The 14,534-nt window shown below is 43.6% G+C and overlaps 1 protein-coding gene across 1 annotated transcript; it reads left to right on the top strand.

Moving 5' to 3' along the window:
• The first annotated feature begins 2,488 nt into the window (after window positions 1-2,488).
• On the top strand, window positions 2,489-14,351 carry etnk2 (ethanolamine kinase 2). The gene is made up of 9 exons (XM_055023922.1): window positions 2,489-2,935; window positions 7,139-7,276; window positions 7,349-7,470; window positions 7,552-7,692; window positions 9,991-10,133; window positions 10,423-10,506; window positions 10,593-10,753; window positions 10,839-10,912; window positions 11,714-14,351. Exons 1-9 carry the CDS (start codon window positions 2,504-2,506, stop codon window positions 11,784-11,786), a joined length of 1,368 nt encoding a protein of 455 aa, XP_054879897.1. The 5' UTR covers window positions 2,489-2,503; the 3' UTR covers window positions 11,787-14,351.
• The last annotated feature ends 183 nt before the right edge of the window (window positions 14,352-14,534 follow it).

Genomic DNA, 14,534 nt, shown 5'->3' with positions numbered 1-14,534 from the left:
AGATAATGTTAATAATGTGAATGTTTACATGTATTGTCCAGATGATCTTTTCACAGTGTAGCAGGTTGTGTTTTGCTTAACCGTTGCTGAATTTTAGACAATTGAACACAATTGCTTTGTTTGCCCTGCGTTTTACGAGGGTCCCTCCCAAACTCGACAACATGCAGGGAGGCTGCAGGCTATAAGCTCCAGGATCGTTTGTCTACACACACACTGAGACCGGCGTGTAAAATCAAGCCTCAAGGCATTTTACACAACATGACTTCATGCTGCTGAAACACGTATTTGCCCACAGCATAATGAAGTCACAGATAAAACCCACTAGCTATGACTCAATATAATACCATGTCTGATTTGAGACATACTATGTATTATAATTTTCACTCGCAATGACTCACAATCTCATAATCTATTATTACTTGCAAAAATCTACTACTTGGACATGTTGTTCAGATTGGCTGTGAAAGTGCTGACAAATATTAGAAAATTGTCAACTTTTAATAAACACTGTAAAGGTACAATTAGGGTTTACACTGTCTTTACTTAGCTTGTTGTGTATGTGGGAAAAAAAATACAAATTTTTAGAGGTTTACCCATAAATTGTACCTGTTTTTCTGAATTTTGGATGGTACATGAAAAACTGACCTTCTATCCATTGATCTTATACCTGTGCAAAGGTCAGGCTGTTGGAACATGGATCACAGCCAAAAGAACAGGACTCCTGAAAGAAGCTTTACATACAACTCAGCTTTAGAAAAATGGAAAGGAACTGTTATCCAAGGGGAAACTGGAGTAGAGCTGTCCTCCCCTGTATTCTGTCTTTCCTTCTTCCTTTTTCTTTCTTTCTTTCTTTCTTTCTTTCTTTCTTTCTTTCTTTCTTTCTTTCTTTCTTTCTTTCTTTCTTTCTTTCTTTCTTTCTTTCTTTTTCTTTCTTTCTTTCTTTCTTTCTTTCTTTCTTTCTTTCTTTCTTTCTTTCTTTCTTTCTTTCTTTCTTCCTTTCTTTCTTTCTTTCTTTCTTTCTTTCCCCATAAATTGACCCTCACAATATGGCGATTAGGTTGACGTGTCAGCGCCCTTCAAATTTCTGCCACGCTTTTGCTACTGTGCTGCCATCGTCTGGTGAAGTGATGGTACTGCAAGAATGAAGTTTCTGCTTTGAAGCGCTGTTAGTTTTACTCTAATTCAAAAATACTCTTGTCCGTTTGTTTTTACATTCAGCACCAGTGTTGCCTCATATTATTAAAACAAAAGCAGTACATTTTTAAATATTTTATATTAGTCCTTATTCCCTTTTGACAGATATTGAATCTTCATCAAACTACCATCAATATGATTCAATTTCTCCAGCGGTGACACGTCACTAAATACAGTGTTAATATTTGCAACTCCCTTTGTTCCCCTGCCTGGGCCGTCTTCATTTTCTCCACAGTGATTAATGATTTGATTGGACTTACATCTGGAAAGACTTCACAGCATTTTGTTATTTTGTAACTAATAAAGTGATAAAATAATATTTCCAAATGCTGATTTGTTACAGCCTTTCTCCAAAATGGAACTTGTTCCCACTAAATTCTGCACACAATACGTGAAATGTAGTTAAAATAGAGCAAAGGTAAATTCCACACAGTATATGAACACTAAGCCTCATCTCCACTGGTCATGTTTCAGTTCATGTGTTTCAACAACTCCACTGTGGTAAACCCAGCTGTCTGGATGTGGTTTCAAGAGCCTCTCCTCTGCCTAGAGGCCCACAGTAACAATTTATGTCAAAGCCCAAATCAAGTGCATGAAGTTGCCCACAGATCTTTGAAATTATCCAGAGATATTTTTTCACCTCCACCTGCACATGTGCAGATGTGAGGATGGGGAACACATGCAGGGATTTAACATAAAAGCCACATGAATACATGAGATGAAGGAAGAGAGCTCAAAACAGAGACAAAACCAACAACTGAGACAAAACCAACAACTGAGCAACTCAGATTCAGCAACTTTTCTGCTTTAGTATCGCAGAAGTAAATCCCCATATTGTTGTATTAAAATATTAAAGAGTAAACTATTAATTTTTCCAGAGCCTGCCTCACCATGGGATGTTGGAGAATCCAGTTAACTGAAACACATTTAGTTGATACTGCTAATATTGATTGCATGATCTATTTTATAATTTGTGAAGCAATATAATATTCAAAAAATCTATTTAATTTTGGTTATGTCCAAAATTTATGCGAAAGTTGCATCTAACATTCAGGGAACCTTTGGGAAATGCTCCTTTACAATTAGAACCACACATCGGAGAACTTTGGGAAATATTGTCTCTATGGTTACTTTGCAGGTTCTGGTGTATAGTGGTTATTATTATTATGTCTAAATATAAACGAATTCTTCAGGACTAGATAGTAAAACAGATCTCCACTAAAGTTTAGAGGTGAATCTTGTTCGGCTAAACTCGGTAGCACTCGGGAATAATGGGCGTGTCTGAGTATCGTGCGTGTGGCACAATCGGATGATTCCGGTGGGCGGAGCCTCGCAGGAGGAAATGGTGCTGTTGGCTCATTGCTCTTTAGGAAACCGGCGACGACGAGCATCCGCAGCCCACCGGTCTGTCCACACGGTCCCCGTCCCTTCAGTCCGACCTCAAAGCTCCAGCTTGAACCGGGATCATTTTGCCAAACAAAGTCTGAAAACACATCCCCGGTTCGTCACAATCACGCAGCTCTTGCATGCTTCGCTTTGGACAGACATCTGTGAAGAACTCGGGAGTTTACGGTTTCAGAGAAGCTGCCGCAGGATGGAAACGCAGATACATGTGCCTGTCGGTTCGCCGGTTATCAGAAAAATTCCCGTGTTCGTAGACGAGCACAGCGTGAAAGAAGGGGCCATGAAGCTCATTAAAGAGTTGAGACCGGCGTGGGAGCCTGACAGCGTCAGAACCAAGGTAACATTAGCCGCCATGCTAGCCTGTGCTAGGCTAGGCTAAGATTGACAGCTCCGTGGCATCGCCGGGCTGAGGCAGGGGCAGGGCCGGGGAAACACGACCTCCTGGGCGGCTTGCATTTCTTTTACAGTGCGCTGACTGCTGGCGAGACGCTGTACTAATTTATTAATGATAGTGGATTGTATGTCTAATATGTTCGGATAGTCATGTTAGCAAAAAGATATGTCAGAATGCTATAATGAATGAACTCAGTGATTAGGCAGCTCTGTTATTAGTTGGTGCGCGTGCACCTGGCTGTATTCCTCAACGCGGTGGTTCTGGGTTTGGTTCTGGGTTTGGTTCTGGGTTCGGTTCTGGGTTTGGTTCTGGGTTCGGTTCTGGGTTTGGTTCTGGGTTTGGTTCTGGGTTCGGGTCTGGGTTTGGTTCTGGGTTCGGGTCTGGGTTTGGTTCTGGGTTCGGGTCTGGGTTCGGTTCTGGGTTCGATTCCCGGTCTTGGGACCATTTGCCGCATGTCTTCCCATTCACTTTTCTCTCTATTTCATGTCTTTTAATTGAACAATAACCACCACTACAGCCTAAAAAAAGAAACAAAAAACAAAATCCACAGCATATGGAAATCAATTTAACAATTGTAAAATTTAAAGACAGTTGGACAAAGAAGAATCTGAAAGGTGTGGCTTGCATTTGTATTCAGCTTGTCTCTGGAAGCCTGGCAAACAGACAGTTTCACCCATTCTAATATCTTTGAGGCTACTCATATACCTAACATAATGGTAGGTGAAGCACAGTGATGTTAAAAGTGATGTTAAAAGTTATCAAAGATCAGTCAATCAACAACTACTGCCATGACATTAAAACAATCATATATGGAGACCTGTTAGTGTCAGTCAGGGATCTCTGACCGGCAACAGGCCCGACTGCTTCACTCTCTAAAGTAAAATGTTGCTGTGCCTTCCCGTTTGGATTTCTCGCCACCCTTTGTTAAAATGTTTACTGTTAAAGGCTCCATTATTTGTTCAGAGGAAGACCAACTGAAGCATCAACTCAAGCAACTCAAGGCCACAGTTACGACATAGTTCAGTGAAAATGTTAGATAACGTAGAAGTATTGTGTGATTTGAGGCTCCTGTCAAAGCTATTGATCTTTGACCCTATGTCTTAAATGTTTGTGTCCTTCCCAAAGGTGGGATTTGCAAGCTGAGGATGCACAAACTTGATAAAAATTTTTGCTGAGTTTCTCTTGATTTGTAATCTTGATTTTTTAAAAAAAAAAAAAAAGTCTGCATCAGACGGCGATAATTGTGATCTGTCAGCACGACTAGTCAACACAAACACCTGTTGAGGTGAGATCAGATGGAGACTGGAGTCTGGCAGTGGGACAGGGGAAACTCACCTTCCTCCAAGTCAAAGCATGTTTTACACCAAATATGGTGATATTCCAACCACGGTGAGGTTTTAAAAAAAGGAAATAAATAGTCAGAACTTTCTGGGGGGGGTTCTCGTCATTTTGGTAACTCAACGTCTTGCACTATGAAGTTTCCATCTGTTTTAAAATCAGGATCACAGGTTGGTGTGTTTTTTCAGGCTGATGCCATTTTTTGTTCGTTTTTCTTTTTTTGAACAGCTCATTTTTTGTCTGATGTGAAGTTGGAGCATCTTCCTTCTTCTGCGCCGCTGGATATTTGGTTGTGAAGACATTTCAGGTGGTTCAGCTGCAAAATCTAACCTGAGATCTGCTGGCTAATAAAGAACATATTCAAACCAGGCATACCTGACTTCTTACTGTGAGAAGTTTGAGTTCCAATTTGTATAAAATTTGTGACCAAATTCTTTTTGTACTTTAAGATGATTTACTTCTATTGCATTTAGATGATATAACCAGAAAATCCTGGTTGAGTTCTGGTTGGAAGACAAATTCATATTAAAAAATACTTCATCATGTTTGCATCATAGTAGCTGATCCCTGCCTGAATCTGGTACCACACACACCGACCAGACACACACCGACCAGACACACACCGACCAGACACACACCGACCAGACACACACCGACCAGACACACACCGACCAGACACACACCGACCAGACACACACCGACCAGACACACACCGACCAGACACACACCGACCAGACACACACCGACCAGACACACACCGACCAGACACACACCTGCTGCTGAGGATGTAAACACCGTGTTGCATGCATTGCCTTCTCTTCCTTGCTTATCAGCCTGGTGTTAGACGTTGCACTGTGTGCTGGGTGGATGGGATCAGAGCTGTACTAGGACCTGTGTGTGTGTGTGTGTGTGTGTGTGTGTGTGTGTGTGTGTGTGTGTGTGTGTGTGTGTGTGTGTGTGTGTGTGTGTGTGTGTGTGTGTGTGTGTGTGTGTGTGTGTGTGTGCTGGTGAATGTTAACGGAGATGCCTGTGCGCCCGTCTTTGTGGCGAGACGCGTTTGGAATGTCAGATATGTGTGAGTGAGCGTCTGGGCAGAGACGGATGCAGGCGGTCTGTATGTTGGTATTGTCAATCAGACATTAGGTCTCTGTCTCTAGCTCTTTCTAAAGCTCCACCTTCAGGAAGTCATCACAACATGGCTGCTCTGTTAACACGTTTTAACAACCAGCGTTTCCCTGAGAAGCAACTCCTCTAATGAGCTCAACATATCTGCACTTCCACCAAGTTTTTGCTAATTGCTTCTGGCTAGTCTGAAGGATAACTACAAGTTATTCCTGCAGTTCACGTGGAGCTGCGCCACCAGAGCTATCGCGGTGGGGTTTAAACTCCTACCTTGATCAAAAACTCTGGATTCCCTCTATTTTGGACTTTGGTCTCTGGTTCTTCCTCTCTCCTGAAAGCAGCACAGCACACAGTCGCCAGCTTAGCAGGCAGACGGGCAGAAAATAAACCCAAAACGTCATTCTGAAGGTGTGGCGGCTTTTATTTTCCCTTGCCAGAGGAAACCCTGGGGTGCTGGAGTGTGGTGGACGGTTGACAGTTTGTTGTGGGTATGATCCAGAAGGCGGTGGTGTGATTCTAAATCCATTATTGACACACCATGCTGCTCCTCCTTTGTGTATGAGCCAAACATCTCTCACTTCATTGGGAAATAAAGGAGAACGTGTGCAGAGCTGCTGCTCCTCGGCTGCATTCTGCTGCAGCTCGTCGTATTTACACAGGTGTTTCTGTTTGGTGAACAGAACGCGCTCGCTCAGACGTTTCCATGGTAATGGCTGCCCATGTGTGAGATGTTACGGTGATTTCATCATTTCGTAGAGGCTGACCTTCCCTCTGACCAAGGCTTCTGCTGATCGAGGGTCCGGTTGCTCTAACTCATCCTGGTCTTCGTCTTTTGCAAAAACACCAAACCTCCAAAGAGCCAAAGTTCTGGCATCAGTCTGAGCTCCTTTGTAGAGAACTTTTCCAGGTTTCACCTGCTTGCTCTGGTTCACCGTGGCAGAAATAACCAGCTTTAGTTCTTTTTGTCTCTTTTCAGAAAAAGAGCTGAAGATGTTTGGTTCCTCAGCCTCCATATTCTGTGTGACTCTGGTTCAAGATGTTTTCCCCTTTCCTTCCAGACTCTGCAGCTCAGTTTCTCGGCTTTGTGTTTAGAAATTATACGCTTCCAAGTTCCAGTTCCACCTTTTACCTTTCTCAAAATGAGGTTGTCAATTGACATAATTGAGTTTTGACATTGTGTCAGTCAAATTAGATTCAGACATGCCAACATCTCTATTGGAGGTGGGCAATATGGCTGAAAAGTAAAACCTAGACCGAATTTTATTTTTCTTCTTTTTTTCTCACATTGTTTCTTAAAAGAAATGACAAATAACAGAAGAACTGTCTTTTATTTCAACAATCTGTTCAGGGATTTGACCTGAAAGTCCAAATAAATAGAAGACTGTCAAACTTAGAAACATCTTCAAAAATTGAAAAATCAGTCGATCACTAAAATTGATGAATGGACCTCAACTTTCGTAATTTTGCTTGAGTGGTGATCGGTTCATACATACAGGTGAAAAAATATTGATAACGACCAAGACCAGAATTCCAACAACCGGAATAAACAGTGAAGTTGGTGCACCTTTAGTACTGGGAGAAACTGGCTCATGTCGGTTTTCATGAGGTGTAGCAGGTTGGAGATGGGAATGTTTCAGGAAACATGCTTCATAGCGGGAATGCTAACTTCCTGTCTCTGTCTTCAAGTCCTTCACCGATGGGACCACCAACAAGCTGGTTGGTTGCTACGTGGACGACAGCCCCGACGACGTGGTCCTCGTCCGAGTGTACGGCAACAAGACGGAGCTGATCGTGGACAGAGACAACGAGCTCAAGAGCTTCCAGGTAGCATGTTGATGGGTTGACCTGCAGGCCCGTGGGTTTTGGTTCTCCTGTCTAAACCGTTCTCTGATCCAGGTGCTGCACGCTAACGGCTGCGCCCCGCGCCTCTACTGCACCTTCCAGAACGGAATCTGCTACGAGTTCATGCAGGGGGACGCTCTGGGGCCGCAGGACGTCCGGGACCCCACCCTGATCCGGTTAGGACCGCATCATCGACCAGTGGTTTTCTGGGTCTGAACTCATTTTGAGCCAACTCATTGGTTCTGCTCTGCTCTCAGGCTGATATCCAGGGAGATGGCTCGGATCCACGCCATCCATGCTCACAACGGCTGCATCCCCAAGCCCAACCTGTGGATCAAGATGAGGCAGTACTTCTCCCTGGTGGCCACAGAGTTCACCGATCAGGCCTCAAACATCAGGTAAGCTCTCTCTTTCCACGTTGTTGAACTTTCACTCTGATGACCATGCAAATGCTGCCTGAAGAGCTGCCTGGTTTGCCTGGAAAATAAGTGGGAGCAGCTGCAGTTTCCTGCTACGCTCTTGTCACCGGGGAGAGAAAGAGGCAGGTTGTCTGGTTTGCATCTTTAAATAATGGCCTAGCAAATACAATACTGGGCTTTGATGTAGCCGTATTAACAAAAACATTAAATTATTTTGCACAGTAAGTCCCCTTTATTTTCTTATCTGTGTAATTCTTGCAAACCCAACATAAACTCCTGATTCTAAATGTTTTTTGCAAACAAAAAGACAGAAATCCTTGTGGAATTTTAAATTGACCAGAATATTTGGTCCATAGAGGAGAATTATCTGTTAGTAGGTTGAGGTTCCAGCACAGCCGCTTATAGTTTCTGCCAGAGATGTTAAAATGAAGTGTAAATATATCTAAAATATCGAACCCAAAAACACAATAGCATCTCTAGCTCTTCCCTTCTTCATTTCTTCTATGGTTTTAGCCAAACACAAACTTTTATATCGGGAATTTTGGCAGTGAAAGTTGAAGTCAGTTATCCCAGAGTTACTTAGTGAATATTTAACATGCCAGTTAATATGATCATGAACTCAGACTGGAGGGAAAAAAGCAGCTTTTTGAGGTCCATGTCACAACATTGCATCACCTCATCATTCATCCTGAATTTCAGTTCAGTTTCTACTCGAACAGGTTGAATAACATTTACATAAGTTCACTGATAGCTTATCTAAATGTGTGATTATAAGTCATCCATTCATCCATGTTGGAAAGCAGTCATCAGCAGCTGACTCACAGATTAGACTCTATTGATTCTGAGCCTTTTAAAAGTATTCAACCTTGGTTGAACTTTTCCACACTTTCACATTACGACTGCAACGTTTGGTGTGTTCTGCTGAAACACACTGACAGAGTCCTGCTTGACCATGAATGGACAGGAAACTGATGCATGGTTCTCAGCTTCTCCCCCTCTAAACTATTTGTTGTGGGAATTATTTTTCTTGTTCCTTTCAACAGTAGTCGGATCAGGAGTGCTGGGTTTGTAATGGGACGTTCTTCAATGTCATCATTTCATGATTATAAATTTCAGCATAACTGACCTGCTTACTCACCCTTACAGTTCAGACTGTCTTGAAAAAGTTGTGTATAGACAAAAAATCTTTTCTGGTTAATCTGGCTGCTGTGTGAGCGCAGCCTGATTACACACAGGTAGATTTCAGGAGAGTCCGAGGGGCGTCATCACCTCAGCCTGTATTCTCCACCAGTTAGCTGAACACATGTGGCACACAGAGGTATAAAACCAGGCTGTGTCTTATGTAACCGCTGACTGCATCAGTCTCACGGAGACAGATGTTTGCTGAGCTCCATGCACAGAGCAGCTCACTTTACTTCCTCCTTTCTTCCCACTGAGTTTCCCACAGATGCTTTCCTCACTATCCTGTGGTCAGATTACTGTAGATCCACCTTAAAATGTGGGATGAACTGAAATCCAGTCAGTGAGGAGAAGCAGAGGGTGTGAAATCCAGCCTCACCTCGTCCCGTCAGACTGACCCGGCCGGGATTAGACTCCATAAGCCCATTAGACTCAGTGTAGGGGTCTCTGCTCAGCATCCTGGACCTGGTCAGCTGAGGCTCTCACAGAGGCTTAAACCTGCAGCTCGGTTGAAGAGGTGTTCTGGAGCCAGATCACTATATATATATATATATATATATATATATATATATATATATATATATATATATATATATATATATATATATATATATATATATATAAAAAATATGACTTAATAGAAATTTGACTTTGTAATTTAAGTGCTTGAAATTAGTCCTCCGTCTCTTTAAAATCCTCTTACTCTTTGTGAAGCTCCACCTTCAGGACCAACATGGCTCCTCTGACACTTTAACAGCATTTTTACAAGTGTTTCACAAAGAAGCTTCTATAAGCTGATGCACAATTCTACCAGCTGTTTGGCTAGTCTGAAGGAGTAGCAGCAGTTCTCCCCCCACCACCGCCAGCTCACCGCCTGGCGCTCTGAGCTTTGCTCTGTTGTTGTTTCCAGCTCATGGATTTCAAAACAAGAAGTCGCACTTTATTTTGGTTAATAACAGCAAGCGTAACTGCCACTTCCTGTTTACCTTGGCGTTGGGTTTTCTGACACTCGTGGTTGTCGTCACAGCAACCTAACAGCACTGAGGGGGTGGAAAAAAGAAGTGATCTTTTCCCTACTTCCTCTCTCTCCCTGCCTAGAATCCAGCAGGAGGTTCCGAGCAAGGCGGTGCTGGAGCAGGAGATGGTGTGGATGAAGGAACATCTGTCCACGCTGGGCTCCCCTGTGGTGCTCTGCCACAACGACCTGCTCTGCAAGAACATCATCCACAACAGCAAGGAGGGTAGGTGGCCTCCGCTGGCCTGACAATCTGAGTCGAATGGAGAAAGCCCAGCCTGAGATGGAAGATGGAACTTTTTTTGAGGGAAATTGCACAGAAAGTGAACATCTGGGCTAGCTCTACTGGAAAACAGCTGAGTTACAATTAAAAACTGATATGGTCAGCATAGAGCAGTACTTTGTGTTGAGGGTGACCTCTCTGCAGGTTCTAAAAGCTTCTGAGGGATGATGTCTTGAAACAACAGCGCAGCACAAAACTGAAGACCATAAAGTAATGACTGCTTGTGTTTCAGGTCACGTTCGCTTCATAGACTACGAATACTCCAGTTACAACTACCAGGCCTTCGACATCGGCAACCACTTCAACGAATTTGCAGGTTGGTGATCAACTTCACGGTTTGAAAGCAGGAGGTGATTTTATTTGGGTCATATCTCTGGTACATCCTCTTCCTGTGGTGATCAGGCATGGCTGAGCTGGACTACGGTCTCTACCCGAGTCCTCAGATGCAGATGGACTGGCTGAAGCAGTACCTGCAGGCCTACAAGCTGTTCACTAAGAACACCGACCAGGTCAGCCAGCGGGAGCTGGAGACGCTCTATGTTCAGGTCAACAAGTTTGCTCTGGTGAGGAGGAACGGCCTAGTTCATGTTCAGATCAACACAGCCCGGCTGTGGAACCGCTGCTGATGTCTCACGTTTCTCCCTGAAGGCTTCCCACTTCTTCTGGGGATTCTGGGCTCTCATCCAAGCCAAATACTCCACCATCGACTTTGACTTCCTCGGGTAGGTTCCTGTTCCTGTTCCTGTTCCTGTTCCTGTTCTTGTTCCTGTTCCTGTTCCTGTTCCTGTTCCTGTTCTTGTTCCTGTTCCTGTTCCTGTTCTTGTTCTTGTTCCTGTTCCTGTTCTTGTTCTTGTTCCTGTTCCTGTTCTTGTTCCTGTTCCTGTTCCTGTTCCTGTTCCTGTTCTTGTTCCTGTTCCTGTTCCTGTTCTTGTTCTTGTTCCTGTTCCTGTTCTTGTTCTTGTTCCTGTTCCTGTTCCTGTTCCTGTTCCTGCTCTGTTCCTGTTCCTGTTCCTGTTCCTGTTCTTGTTCCTGTTCCTGTTCTTGTTCCTGTTCCTGCTCTTGTTCCTGTTTCTGTTCCTGTTCCTGTTCCTGTTCCTGTTTCTGTTCCTGTTTCTGTTCCTGTTTCTGTTCCTGTTCCTGTTCCTGCTCTTGTTCTTGTATGTGAGATATTTCGCATGATAAATTCAAATAAGTGTGATCATTTGATAAGACATATAGAATGTTTGCACTACCTGACACTTTTTCCTGTTTTCTCTCAGAGAATGTTGTTTTTTAAAATATACTTTGTTAGAGACTTCCTAATCCATTATAAATATGTTTTATTTTGGATATTTACATTTTTTCTGGTTCCATGGATAAATATTCTTTAGAAGTTAAGGGTGTTTTTTTTGTCTCCTGCATTATGTTTTATGATTAGACCAGTAAAAAAATGATCTCAGAATAACAATATTATTGTTTATTGCAGTCATTTCTGGGATTGTTTATTTCTGCTGCTGTCAGTCACTTCCTGTTGTCTTTGGCAGGTACGCTGTTCTTCGTTTCAACCAGTACTTCCACATCAAACCCACAGTGATGGCGCTGCAGATCCCAGAGTGAGAGGAGGTCCAAAGTTGGGTCGGGTCGGTTCTGTCAACCTGCTGCTAGTGGGCGGAGCCTCTCACAGCGCCAGGCAGCTTTCGTCTTAATCAAGCCCAATTACTCTCCTGCAAACTTACCTCAGCATCCGTCACCAGTTTGACTGCAGAATGACTGAAGCTCCATGCCATTGATTGATTTCTTCATGTTGGGGTCAGAGGTGATGACCTCTGAGCCAGACTGAGGCTCGCATCGCAGCGTTCCCCCTGTCCGGATCATTCCTCCTCCTGCTCCTGCTCCTCCTCCTCAGGTTTGGTGCCAGCAGCTCCCGGGCCTCGGCTCGACCCACATGTCAATCTGTTTGTCTGGATCACTCGGTGAGGAAGAGGAGCTGGACGTTTAGTCTCTTCATTCTCAGTTATTCTTCAGCTTCTTGGCTTTTATGGCTGCAGCGACTCGCTCTGTTGGCTTTCCATTTCAGCTTTCCAGACATGTTGGAAAATCCCGACCTTTGACCCCCAGCCCCTCTGTGTCTGCTCTCTCTCTCTCCTCATGTTTCAGCCCTCTGCTTCCTTCAGCCTCTCACTCCCTCCTGCTTCCTACATCTGGAGCCATACTGGATTTTACTGTAACACGTTGGACACTGAGTCGTTCAAGGTCACTGTCAGTTCTGACAAAATGAATCTTTAAACCTGATTTTAGAAATGCAAGTTAATCATAACTATCAATATTTCAGGGTGCACTGATTGCAGTTTTTTGGCTGGTCACCAATATTCCAGTTTTGTCCTGTGTCACTTTCTTTTCTCTGAAAAGTGGCTGAATGTCTCTCCAGATGTTACCAACAGTGGCTGAGTGTTATTAAGCGACATGATTCATAGAACCTGTTTATAGAAATGCATCTTAACGATGTCTATAGAAACATGTCGGGGCACAGATTGCACTTTTTGACCAGTCAGCGATTTCTGTTCTTTCTCTTTCAAGCTGATTTTGGCAGACATCAATTTTTATTTATTTATTTATTTATTGTTCTTGGCCTGAAGAGTTGCTATTTGGAGCATCAAAGGTTGCCAACTGTGGTTATTGCTACCATCAAAGTCCAGCTTCAGGTACAACCGTCCATGTCCAGCCGTGACCCGGTGAGCCGGTCAGTCACTCAGGTCACCAGGTCATGCAGAGCAAAGTGGGACAGGCTGATGTCCAGACCTTTGCAGATGCCCATAAGCAAAAACGTGGGAAATCTGAGCCAATTCCTCAGTGCATCCCTATAAAAATGAATACAAAAACCAAAATAAAAAGTCTGTGAAGAACGTGTAAAAAAGTCTCTCCTGTTGGTTGACGTGTTCAGAGCCTGAAGATGGAAGGATATTCAGTCAAATTGTCTGGCTGTGGGATTGGATGCGTCTCTGTACAACTCATCCTCAAAACACTCCATGCTGGTTTATCTAAAAACAAACGCAGAAGGTGCCTAAATGAGGATCATCTTGTCATAATTTACTTTCTCTTACTTGAAACTACCAGAAGACTCCATTTCAGACCACAAACAGAATCATAATAACATTGACTTCATAAAACTGGCTCAGCCTTTCTCTCTGTTCTGTCTTGTCATTTTGAGCCACTTCTTCACATTCCAACGTGACTGTATGACGTCTGTGTGTAGTTCAGTACAGCCCCCACAGGGGGAGCCGCTGAGCGCGACCTTTGTCCTTCATTGCTGGTGTCGCGCAGCGGCAGGGTTGAATAATTGAGCAGACGCTCTGATGAGCTGCAGGGAGAAAGTGGAGGAGCCGTCCGTCTCTAAAGCCAAACCCTGTCGCCTCTGACGGCGAATCCTCCTTAGAAGCTGCTGTGATCACCAGGCCACAGAGCAGCTCGCGTACATTTTCAGACTGAATTAGTGAAGCAAGCACTTCCATGCACAAACACAGCTCGGCCTGCGGGGAAGGCGCATTTGCACTGTAGAAACGCTCCGAATTGACCTCTGACCTCGAGCCGACCTCACCTGCTAACAGGCAGGTGAGGTCAGAGGAAACGCTGCAGACGGATTCTGCCCAGAGCCGAGGCTCTGTGTTTGGACCACTGAGGTTTCTCTTTTGTCATCAGTTTTTCCAGATGAACTGGTTGCAGAGCAGAATTAGCATTAAAACATTCCTGCACATTAATTTCCCACAAACCTGTGAAAGCAGTTTATTTATGGAGTTAAGCTGGTGTTAAATTTCCCACCTTTTCATCGTGTTCTTTAATTACATCAGTGGCAGTCTAGCTTTAAACTGCAATTTATTTAAGGTTGCATTATTTCCGAGTGAATGTACTAATGTATTTTAAAAGACACTGCTGAGTTTATTTTTTATTTTAATTTCCTTTTTGTAAAGCATTGAGCAGACGCGTGGGGCTGTGTGTGGAAGGAGCCAGTTTGGCTTGCAGACGGGAATTTGTAAATGTGTGGCTAACGGAGGATGTAAATACTGTAATAAATCTTGTGAAAAGTTTACTGTACAGTGATCGTTCATAGCCTGTAGGAGTGAAAAGAATTATTTAAATGACTGTCAGGAAATATTTCAATTAAAGACTAAATTGATTTTAAAAGGATTCTCCTGTGTGTTATGCCTCATTGTGTGTGTGTGTGTGTGTGTGTGTGTGTGTGTGTGTGTGGGCCTGTGGTCAGCTTCCTTTCGTTCGCTTTCCTTTTGTTGCCAAATCCTCTTCCCCTCTGCATCCCGAAACAAAAGGCAACAAGATGAAAGTGAACATCAAGTATTGGACCAATAACGG

Source organism: Poeciliopsis prolifica, unplaced genomic scaffold, assembly GCF_027474105.1.
Source record: "Poeciliopsis prolifica strain line A6 unplaced genomic scaffold, Auburn_PproV2 SCAFFOLD003, whole genome shotgun sequence".
NCBI classification, from domain to species: domain Eukaryota; kingdom Metazoa; phylum Chordata; class Actinopteri; order Cyprinodontiformes; family Poeciliidae; genus Poeciliopsis; species Poeciliopsis prolifica.
The sequence above is the reverse complement of the archived record's forward strand: the minus strand, read 5'-3'. Positions and strand labels throughout refer to the sequence as shown.

Coding starts and splice junctions, on each gene's coding strand:
- etnk2 (XM_055023922.1), top strand. CDS start 2,504: ATGATTCCGGTGGGCGGAGCCTCGCAGGAGGAAATGGTGCTGTTGGCT. Junction 7,277..7,348: donor ACGAGCTCAAGAGCTTCCAG/GTAGCATGTTGA, acceptor TCTCTGATCCAG/GTGCTGCACGCTAACGGCTG. Junction 10,134..10,422: donor CATCCACAACAGCAAGGAGG/GTAGGTGGCCTC, acceptor CTTGTGTTTCAG/GTCACGTTCGCTTCATAGAC.